Here is a 12,843-nt window from a genome sequence, read left to right as displayed (position 1 = left end):
ATAGATTATTATTTATAATAACTGTTATTGTAAACTGTGTTATTGTTTGTATACTAAAATATATTTCTTTAAAACAACTGTGTGTATCAATCTAGTTGGCAAATAACTGGATACATATCGACGTTTATTTAATCTATAAATCTAAATCTAACTCGCTTTCAGGCTATTGGAAATTATAATACGTTACATGATAAATTGGAAGTTCGTCCGGGGTAAAATTGTAATACATAATAATGTCCTGTTTATAGCTTCTGTTGGTTAAACCACATAACCTGACTGTGGCTTCATAGCTAGAGATATAAGTCCTGTTTAGATCTTCTGTTGGTTGAATCATACAACCTGACTGTAACTTCCTGGATAGAGATATAAGTCCTGTTTAGATCTTCTGTTGGTTGAATCATACAACCTGACTGTAACTTCCTGGATAGAGATATAAGTCCTGTTTAGATCTTCTGTTGGTTGAATCACACAACCTGACTGTGACTTCCTGGCTAGAGATGTATGTCCTGTTTAGATCTTCTGTGGGTTGAGTCATACAACCTGACTGTGACTTCCTGGATAGAAATTCATATTTTGTCTAGATCCTCTATGGGTTGAATCGTACAAGTTATTTTCGTCAACTAGAATAGGAAAGTAGAGTTTGTCTGGATCCAGTGTGTGCTAAATCATACGACTTATATTTCAATCCTAAAACAGAGATGTACATTTTGTCTAGATCCTCTGTGGGTTGAATCATATTACCTGAACTGAACATTCAGGATAGAACTGTGCATTTTGTTTCAATCCTTTATGGGTTATATTTTACGATCTGTACCCAACTTCCGCAAAAGTGGCATATAGTCTATCGATCAGTGGTCATCAAACCTTCGCTCCTCATGGACCTCTTCACGAACCAAGGAGAGTCTCGTGGACTCACATACTCAGATAGATCCATCAGTGGAAGCTAGTTCTACAGTTTGTATAAGTAAGTTAACTAAATTAAAATATTATTTTCATGTAATCGAATGTAATATTGTTTCATTTTTAAATATTGAAAATCGATCTTTATCATACAGACCAATATGGATCAACGAACCACATATTGAGAATAACGGGTCTAGATCCTCTGTGGGTTAAATCATACAAGCTGTATTGGACTTCCATGCTATACATCTATGCTTTATATTAAAAACACGATATGTTTTAGAACTATGAGATTAAAGACGTTCTCATTGTGTTCAGTAATATTCAAGTTCGAATAATTATGTCGTTCTCCCTATACGGTATCTAGACATGTTGCGACTACTGTAAGATTGGTAGTAAAACTAATTACAAAGTTTATGTAACTATTAAACTAAGTTAATGTTATACATATTTAGTTCTTACCTAAGACTTAAGTTCTGTAAGCATATAGAGTAAGTAGTACGCTTTTAAAAATTGGTAATAGATGTCGCCACACCCGTCTGTTTAGGGTGTTTGTTTATGGTTAAGAGGAAAGCTACATAATAGGACTGGCTATCTGTGCTATGCACATCTCAGGTATCGAAACTCGATTTTTAGCGTTATAAGCCCCAGACCTATTGCTGAGCCACCGTAGACTTTATCATGTCACAAAATGTGCTCATATAAAAGAATGTGATAGTATTTTTTTTATTTTTCTCATTTACTGAAAATTTCTGAACTAAATGATACACATGTCTACCTTTTGTTAATAAAATTCATCGGAAAAATATTTTTTATGCTAAACGAAATTGTAGAGTTCTTTAACAAAACAGGCAACATTCACGAAACTATGCATATGTTACGAAAACACAAACATATTGATTAGGTAAACTTCAATCAACGAGTGAAAACCTGAAAGCCAACTTGATATTAGCAAGGATATATAAATATTATATATATAGGCTTCAACAAAACTAATGCAGTATATAATCATGTTAAGATCTCTAATGATAAACAAAGTCGCAGGCTGACAGAATGACACACAAAAAAGCCTGGCTAACAAAGAGACAACAGCGATTTTAACAGCGGCTTTATTTGTTACATTTTGGTCTGACATGTTATATACACAGAATTCGGTGAGTTTCTTAACAGATCTTGCATTCAATAAATTTAAGACATAGACTTGGAGATTTTTCCTTTTCTTTTCACTTTTTTCTTATGCACGTAGAAGCTTAAATGTAAATAACTTCAGCAAGCCGGTCATTATTCTTAACCTCATAGTCTCGTGGCTTTAAAGCATTAGTTGGAGGAATTAGTTTACCTATGAAACACCAGATGCCAGCGCCTTCGCAGGAAGTATGCAGCTAATAAAAATTATACTAAAGTTGAGCATATATAATTGGAGAATGAGGACGTTGCATTTCAAAAACTAAACAATGTTTTTTAATCAAAATCATTCGTTAATGGGTTGTAAAAATTAAAATTAGATTATTTTTCTTTTTGGGTGAATTTTGTCTACGTTTATTCAGTACACTGGTACTGTTAATTTAAACTGCTTGCACTTGCTTGTTTATTGTCCTTTCAAACGGCTCTCACGCACCAAGTTTTTGTTATACCTAGAATGAAATAATATGTATCTTTTTTTTTCAGAATTATAGTGAACTTCATATTAAAATGATGTCTTTAAATTACTTAATGATTTCGTGAGCTTACAATATCATTAACAAGACATATCATATAATTATGTGATTTTGGTTTGCTGTTAAAAAAATACTTAATGAAATTTCCTCCAAAAGCAATTTGTTGTCGTATATTCTCACGATTATAACAACAACAAAAAAAAGCTGTGAAGTTATGTTTATCGTATCACGTCATGGATTTGTTATTCAATACGAATTAATATGGTTCAGATTTCCAACTATATTACCACAAGGAGAGCAGAATCCAAGTGCTAAGTGTAAACGAAATGTTTAAATAGCCTCCAAATAATCAAAGCAACTTTAAAGTCTCACTCGCTATGAGATAATAAAGAAATGAGCTTAGATAAAGAAAACCTACACCAAATACATTCCCACAGCTAAAGGCGTGTGAACATTATTTCTCTGTCATATACCTAGCTGAGTGGAAACATATTCTTAATTTGAAATACAAAATATATATTGGCTCATATTAGATACAAAACCCATATCTCGATCAGCTAAGTAATGCAGTTTCGACCTACATCATCTCTAGAAAGTCTATAGACATCCTGACTAACTCTTTTCAAATCTTAACCTCTAAAACAGCTTATTGTTGTACCAGTTTGCTTTACAAATAGACCTCTTAGGTTTAAAAACTCGTGCTTCGAGTATAAAACACATTTTTGTTTGTGGTATTTTGTTTTTGAATATCCAAATTTTATAAAATGTAAAGATACTGCTGTGTTTTTAAAATAATTAAAACTGTTACGTGACCTGCATAGACTACTGACGTATGAGGTTAGGTAAGTAGTCCTGAAAGAATCTGATGGCCGTGCGGGGTGTCTCAATGTCTGCGAGGTTAAACCGAAGTGGATTAAACCTGTTCCACAACATGTGATTCCCACCAAACATTTCTAATACTAAAGACACTTTGAGCCGAATGGTGTGATCAAAAATGACAAACCAATCGACTTACCTAGTAAAAGACACCAGATCTAGCGAGCTTCCAAAACCTGGGTATAAGGGGCAAGTATTAAAACTCAACAGAGTTATGGTACCTGTACTCTAGGTGTCTATAAACAAATGAAGAAATTCACACATAAAATCTGAACACATGAACACTGCTGTCTGAGATGGGGCTTTGACAGATCTATCTCCCAAATACCTTTCTCTTTGGAATGCATAGTACCATCTTACGCATGTGGTGACGTCGTCGGTACTTTCCTACTCCGAATTTCATTTTTGCACAGTTTAAACAAACACACGTGTTACTATTTTAATTATATAGATAGTTACAACAGCTTTGAAAATACTGTACCAGTCATACACCTATTATATAGAACATGAAAATTAAATGGTTAATACTGTCAAATACTATACCAATCATTTGCCTATCATATGATATAAAAGAAACAAGGTGATGAAATTATCAGTATTGTTACATATTGTACTAATCATCCACCAACCACCCGACACATAAGAAAGAAATGTGTTGATGAAATGCTCAATATTGTCACACGTTGCACCATATGACATATAAGAAAAACATTAGTTGTTAAAATGACCAATGCTGTCACTCGGATAAAAACGTCAAACGTGAACATTTAAAAGTAATTGCGTCTACAACCTGAGTTATGTCAGTTAGAAATGGAATTTCATCAGCTAAGTTTGAAAATCGTGCGTTTATCAGTTCTAATGTTACCAGAGAGGCGGCACACGTGGCTTTTCGAAAACTTACTCGTCTTGCATGATATGCGTTGTTGGTAATCGATGTTCAGTAAACAAAAGCTTTTACAAACGGTAATAATATACTCTCCACGCTGATGTGCTATTCGGAAATGAGTATAGGAATCGTGCACTTAACAATGCACAATGACTAAACGTTTTAAAAACAGAGTAATATCGTACTTTCCACACTGATACGTTACTGGAACAAAGTGTGCTTAGCAAACACACATAAACAAACCTCGCGAAATACTTGGGCTACAGATCTTATTGCTCACAACTATTCTTGTGAAGAATTTCTGGCTGAATTTTGTTACAAATGAACCGAATACAAATTTCATTCTGCTCTATTTGCTTAAGCGAATAATGACGTGTTTTAAAAATTATGATCAATTTTATTATAATTTAATATCGTATACGTATTACGGATGATTATTTAATTTTCATCCAACAGCAAAACTCTCCTTCTTGAAATCAGTTCTAACGTCATACGAAAGAATCATTGGTAGAAATATTTTAACCGAACTTCCTTCACTGACCAACAGCAAACTCTCCTTCTTGAAATCAGTTCTAACGTCATACGAAAGAATCATTGGGAGAAATATTTTAACCGAACTTCCTTCACTGACCAAGCTTTTCAGTTCTAGTGAGCGAACGAATCACAAGTGCACGCAACAAGACCTAACAATGCGTTACAGCTAACGGTACGATTGCCACAACTACACTTTCTCTCCTCATAATTGTCAAAGTGCTCCTCCCAGAGAAAAGGCGGGAAAAGCATTCATATTAGTTTCAAGCAGCTGATGTACGATACATTCAAGCCAACGAATGTTCTCGTGATTACAAGATGGGGTATAAAGTATGATTCAAGGGATAAAACTAAGTGTTTTACTAACAACATTTTTTACTAACAACATTTAAGCCAACGAATGTTCTCGTGATTACAAGATGGGGTATAAAGTATGATTCAAGGGATAAAACTAAGTGTTTTACTAACAACATTTAACGAGTTTTGAATTTTACAACTCCACCACGCGTTACGTCGAAAACCCAAATCACGTAAGGAAAAAAATAACGAATGTAGCTTCTCCTTCTAATGCGATAGTTGTTGCCGTTGCACACAACAAACTTCTAGTAAGTTTGGTAAAAATAAACCATTTCCAATCTTGGAATGAACGATAACCCCATAAGACAGATATTTAGTCTTAAACACATTTCACATTTATTTTAGCACACACACACACACAGCCTCCCCCAGCAGGTGGCAAGTCTGAGGGCTTATAACACTAAAATTCGATAGCCCATTTGGCAGCTTTGCGTTTAACAACAAACAAACCTTGTTTTACAACATCAAAAAGAGATAGAAAATTTAGCAACCACATAAGTAGTACGTAATCATTAAAAACAGTCCTAATGTGAAACTTTTACCAGAAAACGTTTTACAACAATACTAAAAAAAAAGAAAGATTTGTGTTTGGAGTAACAGCGATAGAGTTGAAGTTTTCATGATTTCTTTCGAGATTAAAAAAAATAACATTGTTCAAGTAATAAAAACTTGTTATGAGCATCAATCAAGATGTGTGGTTAGTATATCTTCATAGTAAACCATGCGTTTTATAACACAGCACGCAGCGCATTTCCACCATGCTTTATTATGAGCCACCTCAAAACGTCCGATATTGAGCGTCCACACTCACTCACGCACATAACACACACACACACACACACAAACGACTGTTAACACATTGCCTAACGAAATAACTCTGAATCAAAGCATCAGTACGCGTTGTCTGATCCTGCGTGCAACACGTAATAAAAGTGCCTTCTTTCATTGGACAAACGAGCGTATGATACCGCCTACTTTTTACGTCATCACCGTTCATACTCCTCGAACAGATAGAAAAGGTTCGGAAGCTGCTTCAGAAAATATATGTTTAGTTGCCTAGTCGTGGAGCGAGTACGATATGTCCACAGCTATGGTAACGACTCTCTACGATTACAGCGATATTTTATACAAGGTAAGAGTTACTCAGAATTTCTACATCTTTTGTTTATTTATTACCTGTTTAAATTATGGAGCAGCCGTAAACGACCGGTTTTAAGGTCATCCAATCTAATAAGCACTTATCTAGGTCACGACGTTAGCGTAGCATAGAAATTGGAATGTATTTAAGTCATTTGATCTTATGGCAACATCTCAAACGTTGCAACTACAGATTTGTAACAACCAAGCAATTTTTGTAGCTCTATTTTTATACATCATCTCTACTATAAACAGTGTAATTTAACAGCTTTACTATAAACAGTGTAATTTAACAGCTATACTTTTGCAATTTCCAGAAACCCAACATTATAAACACCAACAAAACAGACTTCCCGCTGGACAGGAGGCCGATCAGTCCATCCACAATCTTTAACTTTCAGAGCTTTAGAAGAAATTCTGCCAATCATTTAACAAGTGTCAACATCAGCCCACCGTCGCCCAAATCAATCGGCATGCATCAAAAACCAGGCTCTCCCGCATTGCCAGTCTGTAGTAATTCTATACCGAACGTGTGTACTTCCAACAATATTTTCAACCTGTCTAGTGGTGGGCGAGAACTCCGGAAACTTGACCGGACATTTAGTGACCCTGTAGAAAGGAGCAATGCCCAAGCCAAGTCTAATCAGACGAATTCGAGTCGTTATAAGACTGAACTGTGTCGGCCATTTGAAGAAAACGGGACTTGCAAGTATGGTGACAAATGTCAATTTGCCCATGGAAATCACGAGCTTCGTACGCTATCGCGACATCCTAAGTACAAAACAGAGTTGTGTCGTACATTCCACACGACCGGATTGTGTCCTTATGGTTCCAGGTGCCACTTCATACATTACAGTGAGGAGACAAGAAAAAGCCTGTTCAGTAACCTGCAAGTTGGTATGAATACATTCAATCTAAACGAATGTCCTTCGACTGATCAAGGTGTCACTTCTAGACCAAAGGCACTGTCCCTCGGTAGTTTCAGTCTAGATTCGGCTGGAGACTCCTCGCCACCGTCCAGTATGAGCGGAAGCCCGACTTCTCTCAACAGCTTTTTTAATGATGATACTTTCGGCAACTTCTCTCCGACTTTTCAGTCCAATCCCTTATCTAATAGTAACACGGCTTTTTCATTTTCTCAGGACTTTACGTCACTTATGTCAACTTTGCAACAGCAAGCTCACCTATCACCTTTCGGAGGATCTCAGCCCGTTACGACACCTGCTGTGTTTGCAAGGAGAGGCCTGACAAGTCCTAATAGCGAAATAATGGATTCTACTGTTCGTGAACAGCTGTACTCCGTCGTTCCCCCAGCCCCACCGTCGCCAGTGGATTCTATCACCTCGGAGCTGGACGGGCTGAGCCTGGCTAGTAGTCCCGGGATGGCTACTTGCAGTTCCCCATTGGATGTTAATCGTACGCTTTTTCGCCTCCCAATTTTCAGCAGTTTGGCTAATTTCGATTGAAAGGAATAACTTTCGCCCAAAAACGTTTCTTTGGGATCAACGCAAGGCTTGCTCTTGGTTAACCCTAAAAGCTTCAAGGTTGTTTAACAAACAAGTATCATAATGTGTGAAAATTATATTTTTATTGCATGAGTGTTTGTGTTGAGTTTGAATTTTGGCCAAGTTTAAGCATATATTTTTTATGTCTTACTTATTAAATGTGTATTTATTGTAATTGCATTGTAAACTAGGTCATTGTATTGCTTAAAATATAAGCTATTTGAACAAAAGATGAATGATTACTTTGATGATTGTAAGTCACTTCTAAATCTTACGAGCTTTGAGTATTATATGTGGCTAGGTGTTCTGGCACCTTTCCTTGTTAGACAGCTAAGATGTTATCTTAGTTTCAATCTGTGAATTAAAACGTAGATTTCGTTTTATTTTGTGTTTTGACGAATGTGGAAACAAAGTACTATGTTTGAAACTTTTGTACCATGTATTTAAATAACTTATTTATTTTTAAATTGTCATACGTAAACTTATAAAAGACGTTTGATGCCCATATTTAAGTTGGCGAATAAAAGCCTAAGCATTTTTGATGCAATTCTGTAATATAAACATTTTCCAGAGTAAAAACGGAGGCTGCCAAAGACACCCCCAGTGTTTAAGACTTCCCTTTGTCCTTATCATACAAAAGCAGTCGTCCACGGATAATTATTACTGATATGTTTTATATATATTTACATTAAATAAGGCGGATTTGACATAATGTTTAATTATAATAATTTTGTATTGAGGGAAATAAAATTGATGAAACCTTTAAATAAATGGTGCATAATGAAGTGCCTTAAGTCTTAAAAAAGTTCAAATATTCCATAACTGGTTACGCGGACCAATCTGGAATTATTTAAGATATTATTATAGTTTAGATAAGTGTGAGGCTGTAAAATATATAAGTTTTGTATCTGTATTCAGATGCTGACCAAAAAATTAAACATGAACTTATTTTAATATGTGTCTCATTTCTCTTGATTTTAACAATATCCATATGTCATATAAAATATAATTTTTAAAATCACCTTTCATATATATATGTATTTACACGTTAATGCATGTTCTAGCTTACTTTTCATATATAATATTAGGTTTGCCTCAAAATCCGAAAAAAAAGTTTTAAAATTCTCGGAACAACAGTTTAACTTAGCGATATAACAAGTTAGTGAAATATCACACACACAAACACACTTTAAATTTAATAAGTTTGTTTCTTTGGTTTGTTTTGAATTTCGCGCAAAGCTACACGAGGATTATCTGCGTTAGCCGTCCTTAATTTAGCAGTGAGAGACTAGAGGGAAGGCAGCTAGTCATCACCGCCAACTCTTTGGCTACTCTTTTACAAACGAATAATGGGATTGAACGTCACCTTATAACGCCCCCATGGCTGAAAGGGCGAGCATGTTTGGTAGGGAAGTTTAATAAGAGTTTCAGTATCATATTGTTTGAAAATGTAGAAAACTTTGGGTGAATGCACAAAAGATAAAACCCATATGAGACTATACGAGCTAATGCATTAAATAGAAGTAGTATAATACACTTATATTTAACCAATAATCGTAGCAGTAATTTCCAAAATGGATTAAATACAGTACTGTTTGTTTTTTGTTTTTTTTCTCACCAACTTATTACCTTCATAATAAACGAATTCTGTCAACATCAATGGGTACAAACAATTATTAACCGTGATATTTTCAATTCGGAATTGTGCCTAATTTTTTTTTAATGACTGAAGATGAAATGAGAAAATTATCTTGCAATAGATAACTTGTGGAAGGGAACAAATTATTACTAGTAAAACGTAGAACTGTGTTCAAATCAACAATACAACTCAAACTCGGGTAAAAATAATGAAAGTTAACGTATGGTCAACGCACGTAAAGTTGATAAAGGTATTTTGAACTATTTAAAATTTGAATGCAATCATGAATAAGCAAATGGGTGTGTATAAAATATCGTAATTAAAACGACTGTCATAAATGATTGGGAAGAGAAGCGAAAATTAGGTCAGTGTCACTATAAACATACGCATATACTCCTAACTAAACTGGAGCCCTGACCCAAAATGTATAATGCATAGTTAGCCTGTGCAGTCGTGCAGAGGACGACGGCAATTGTAAAGCGGTGTATACACTCTACAACAGCTGACACTGCCTGTTCCACACACACACACAGCAACAAAGAATGGATAAAAAGTGCTGGATACATCTCTCCATAATTAACTATATTAATTAATATACACTTTCGTTCACTTATAGATATAAACCTAAATCCACAAACCTTGTTACATGGCTAATCTCTTGTTACCGTTTCGCTCTGTGTTATATTTGATAGTCAGCAAAGCATTTTTATCGTTATTAGGCAAATAATAAAATGTAGAAAAATAATAATTTATAATCTCGTATCGTGGTTACAAGTAAATTATCGTAAATAAAAGTGATAATAATTATATTACACTTACTTAATGTAGTTTACACCATAACATTGGTTCATGAAACTAAGCATATCCTAGCCAACCTGGTAAGCCTTATCACTGGGCGAGAGGCCTCGTCGGCACTGGATAGAATTTATACTACTTAAATATTATTATATGAAGTTCTACCTTGACATTAAAATTTCTTCACAAAAATTATGATATTTTTTAATAAAAAAACTTTAGAAAATATTTTAATGTGTATTCTGTATTATTTTACCCTTTCTGATGATATATTTTAGAACTGCCAAATTAACTCGATGTATCAACAGTGTATTATAGCAATCATTAATTAGTAAAAAAACAAAAACTTCGTTGCTATGACACCGTGAGCTTAGTGTAGATAAAAAGTATCATAGATGATAACAGATACAAAAATGCCATTGTCAGTGACTAGTAAAACCAAAGTCTGGCAGGGTTTTTTCCTTTTCTTTTTTCACTTTTATTACTGTATAAATCAAGTTCTTGAGAAGGAATAGGAAAAGATTCAGCGATTAACTATGAGTTAATGCACAGATTCATCGGACTTCAATAGTTAAGTTAATTAGCAATTGTAATAATAAAAACGAAGTTGAACTTAACGTTTTATGAGGTGGTGAGTGACTTCTCATACTATGTTTGAACTAAGAAAATATTTTTAAAAAAGCAAGGCATATTTTAGACCGTTGGAAACACGACACTATCCAACGCGCCTGCAAGTCTACTGCTATGTTCCCCGCCCAGAGGGTTTGCAAAATTAACTAGTGGCCAAGCTCACAAGTGGCGGTAGAACGACAATGTTGTTATTCACTTGTTGCTAGGCCAGATTATCACGCGCGCGCGATACAGTAAGTATACTCTATCTCATATATATTGGTCTTTCGGACTAATGGAAATAGAAAGAAACCTAAAAATATATTAGGAATATTCTTCTCAGTTGTTAAGATTTTGAACAGTCAGTGGATTAGAAACGGTAAAAAAGGGAATATTAAATAAAGTATGTGGATGGTTATAAAGACCACTTAAATAGATGACTACCCTGAAATAATGGCATTAAAGGGTTGGTTCATCCCCCAAATAACAAGTTTCGTGAAAATTTTTAACATCTGTATGGAAATAACAAACGAGAATTCTACATATAAGCCATACTATGATTAATTAATTCGTATTTAACGTTGGTTCAAGTCGTACAAAACTTCTGTATTATTTATTTACCCTCATTTCATTAACATTTAATGTCTTGTATTAGAGTTGGTTGTGTGAAAGATATAACTTAACACTACAGAACAGTAGTTACATATTACGCTAATGGTTCGTGATGTATAAATGAGTCTACACAAAGCTTTTGCACGATGTGCTTTAATCGAGATAGATACAACCAGTATAACAGCTATGGAATTTTATTTCTCCCTGTTTCAAAAATGTTCGTGTCTTTTCTTCTTTTTTTTTTATTTTTTATTTTTTTTGGGGGTTGCACGCTGTAACGTTCATCCGCGTAACACCGTACGTTAGAGTCATGAAAGTTTGGTTTAAATTTTGTCTTTGTTAGATTTGGCTCAGGTTTAGCGTCTGTTCAATACTATAAAGTGAAGGAGTCGTTCAAACTCATTGAAATATCATTAATGATTACCATTATCATTCAGATTTACTAGTAAGTATTTGCACAAATGTAATTCATTCATGGTAATTTGGATACGTAGACATTTCCTTTGTGAAAAATGGTGAAGGAAATATATTCATGAACTGTGGGGTTTTTTTTTTGGTCGCTGTTTGTTGTTTTTTTATCGCAGAACTAAAGAATGGTATATTGGTGCTGTACCCAACGAAAGGATTGAACTCCAAACTTTACCATTATAAGTACTCCCTCGGACTAAGCATTTCATCTCGACGAATGAACGAACTCCCATGTCCTACTACGCCTGTCGTATCCCAGTAGGCCTCATAAGCTCTGGTATTGGGCGAAAGGCCTCGTCGGCACCGGATATTGCAGATGTAGTATGGTTTACATATTATAACATACTTTCCTTTGCTTTCACCCGTGGGTTCTTAGAAATGCTAAAAATTCGAATTATTTCATAAGTATCTTTATTGATACAAATTGACAAAAACATATGGACCTAGTTGGTTTATGTTGTGGCAAGACATTGTCAGCCGATTTGGGTTCATTTACGAATGCAATGTTTCTGTCCAAGTTGTGCATTTAAGGTAGCCTAGTGATAAAGATGCTCGACTCGCAATCTGTAGGTCGCGGGATCGAAAACCGATATCCAACATGCTCGCCCATTTCAGCCGTTGGGGGCATTGTAATATGAAGGTCAATCCCACTATTCGTTGATGAAAGAGTATCCCAAGAGTTTTCGGTGGTTGCATGCTACCTGCTAGTTGCCTTCCCTCATATCATCAGTTCAAAATTAGGGACGGCGACAGAAGCTTTGCCATAAACAAAATAGTATTGAAGATGTTCATGTTCGTGTTGTGCCAAAACAAATGTGTGTGTGTGTGTGTGTATATTTGTTTCTGTTTTGCAACTGTTTGGTTTAA

General features: G+C 34.9%; 1 protein-coding gene across 1 annotated transcript; it reads left to right on the top strand.

The window, feature by feature from the left end:
• Positions 1 to 6,231: 6,231 nt before the first annotated feature.
• On the top strand, positions 6,232 to 8,807 carry LOC106478426 (mRNA decay activator protein ZFP36L2-A-like). Its single transcript, XM_013938971.2, has 2 exons — positions 6,232 to 6,343; positions 6,666 to 8,807. The coding sequence occupies exons 1-2, from the start codon at positions 6,290 to 6,292 to the stop codon at positions 7,812 to 7,814; spliced, it is 1,203 nt and encodes a 400-aa protein (XP_013794425.1). The 5' UTR covers positions 6,232 to 6,289; the 3' UTR covers positions 7,815 to 8,807.
• The last annotated feature ends 4,036 nt before the right edge of the window (positions 8,808 to 12,843 follow it).

This window comes from Limulus polyphemus, unplaced genomic scaffold (assembly GCF_000517525.1).
Source record: "Limulus polyphemus unplaced genomic scaffold, Limulus_polyphemus-2.1.2 Scaffold10, whole genome shotgun sequence".
Lineage (NCBI taxonomy): Eukaryota > Metazoa > Arthropoda > Merostomata > Xiphosura > Limulidae > Limulus > Limulus polyphemus.
The sequence above is the reverse complement of the archived record's forward strand: the minus strand, read 5'-3'. Positions and strand labels throughout refer to the sequence as shown.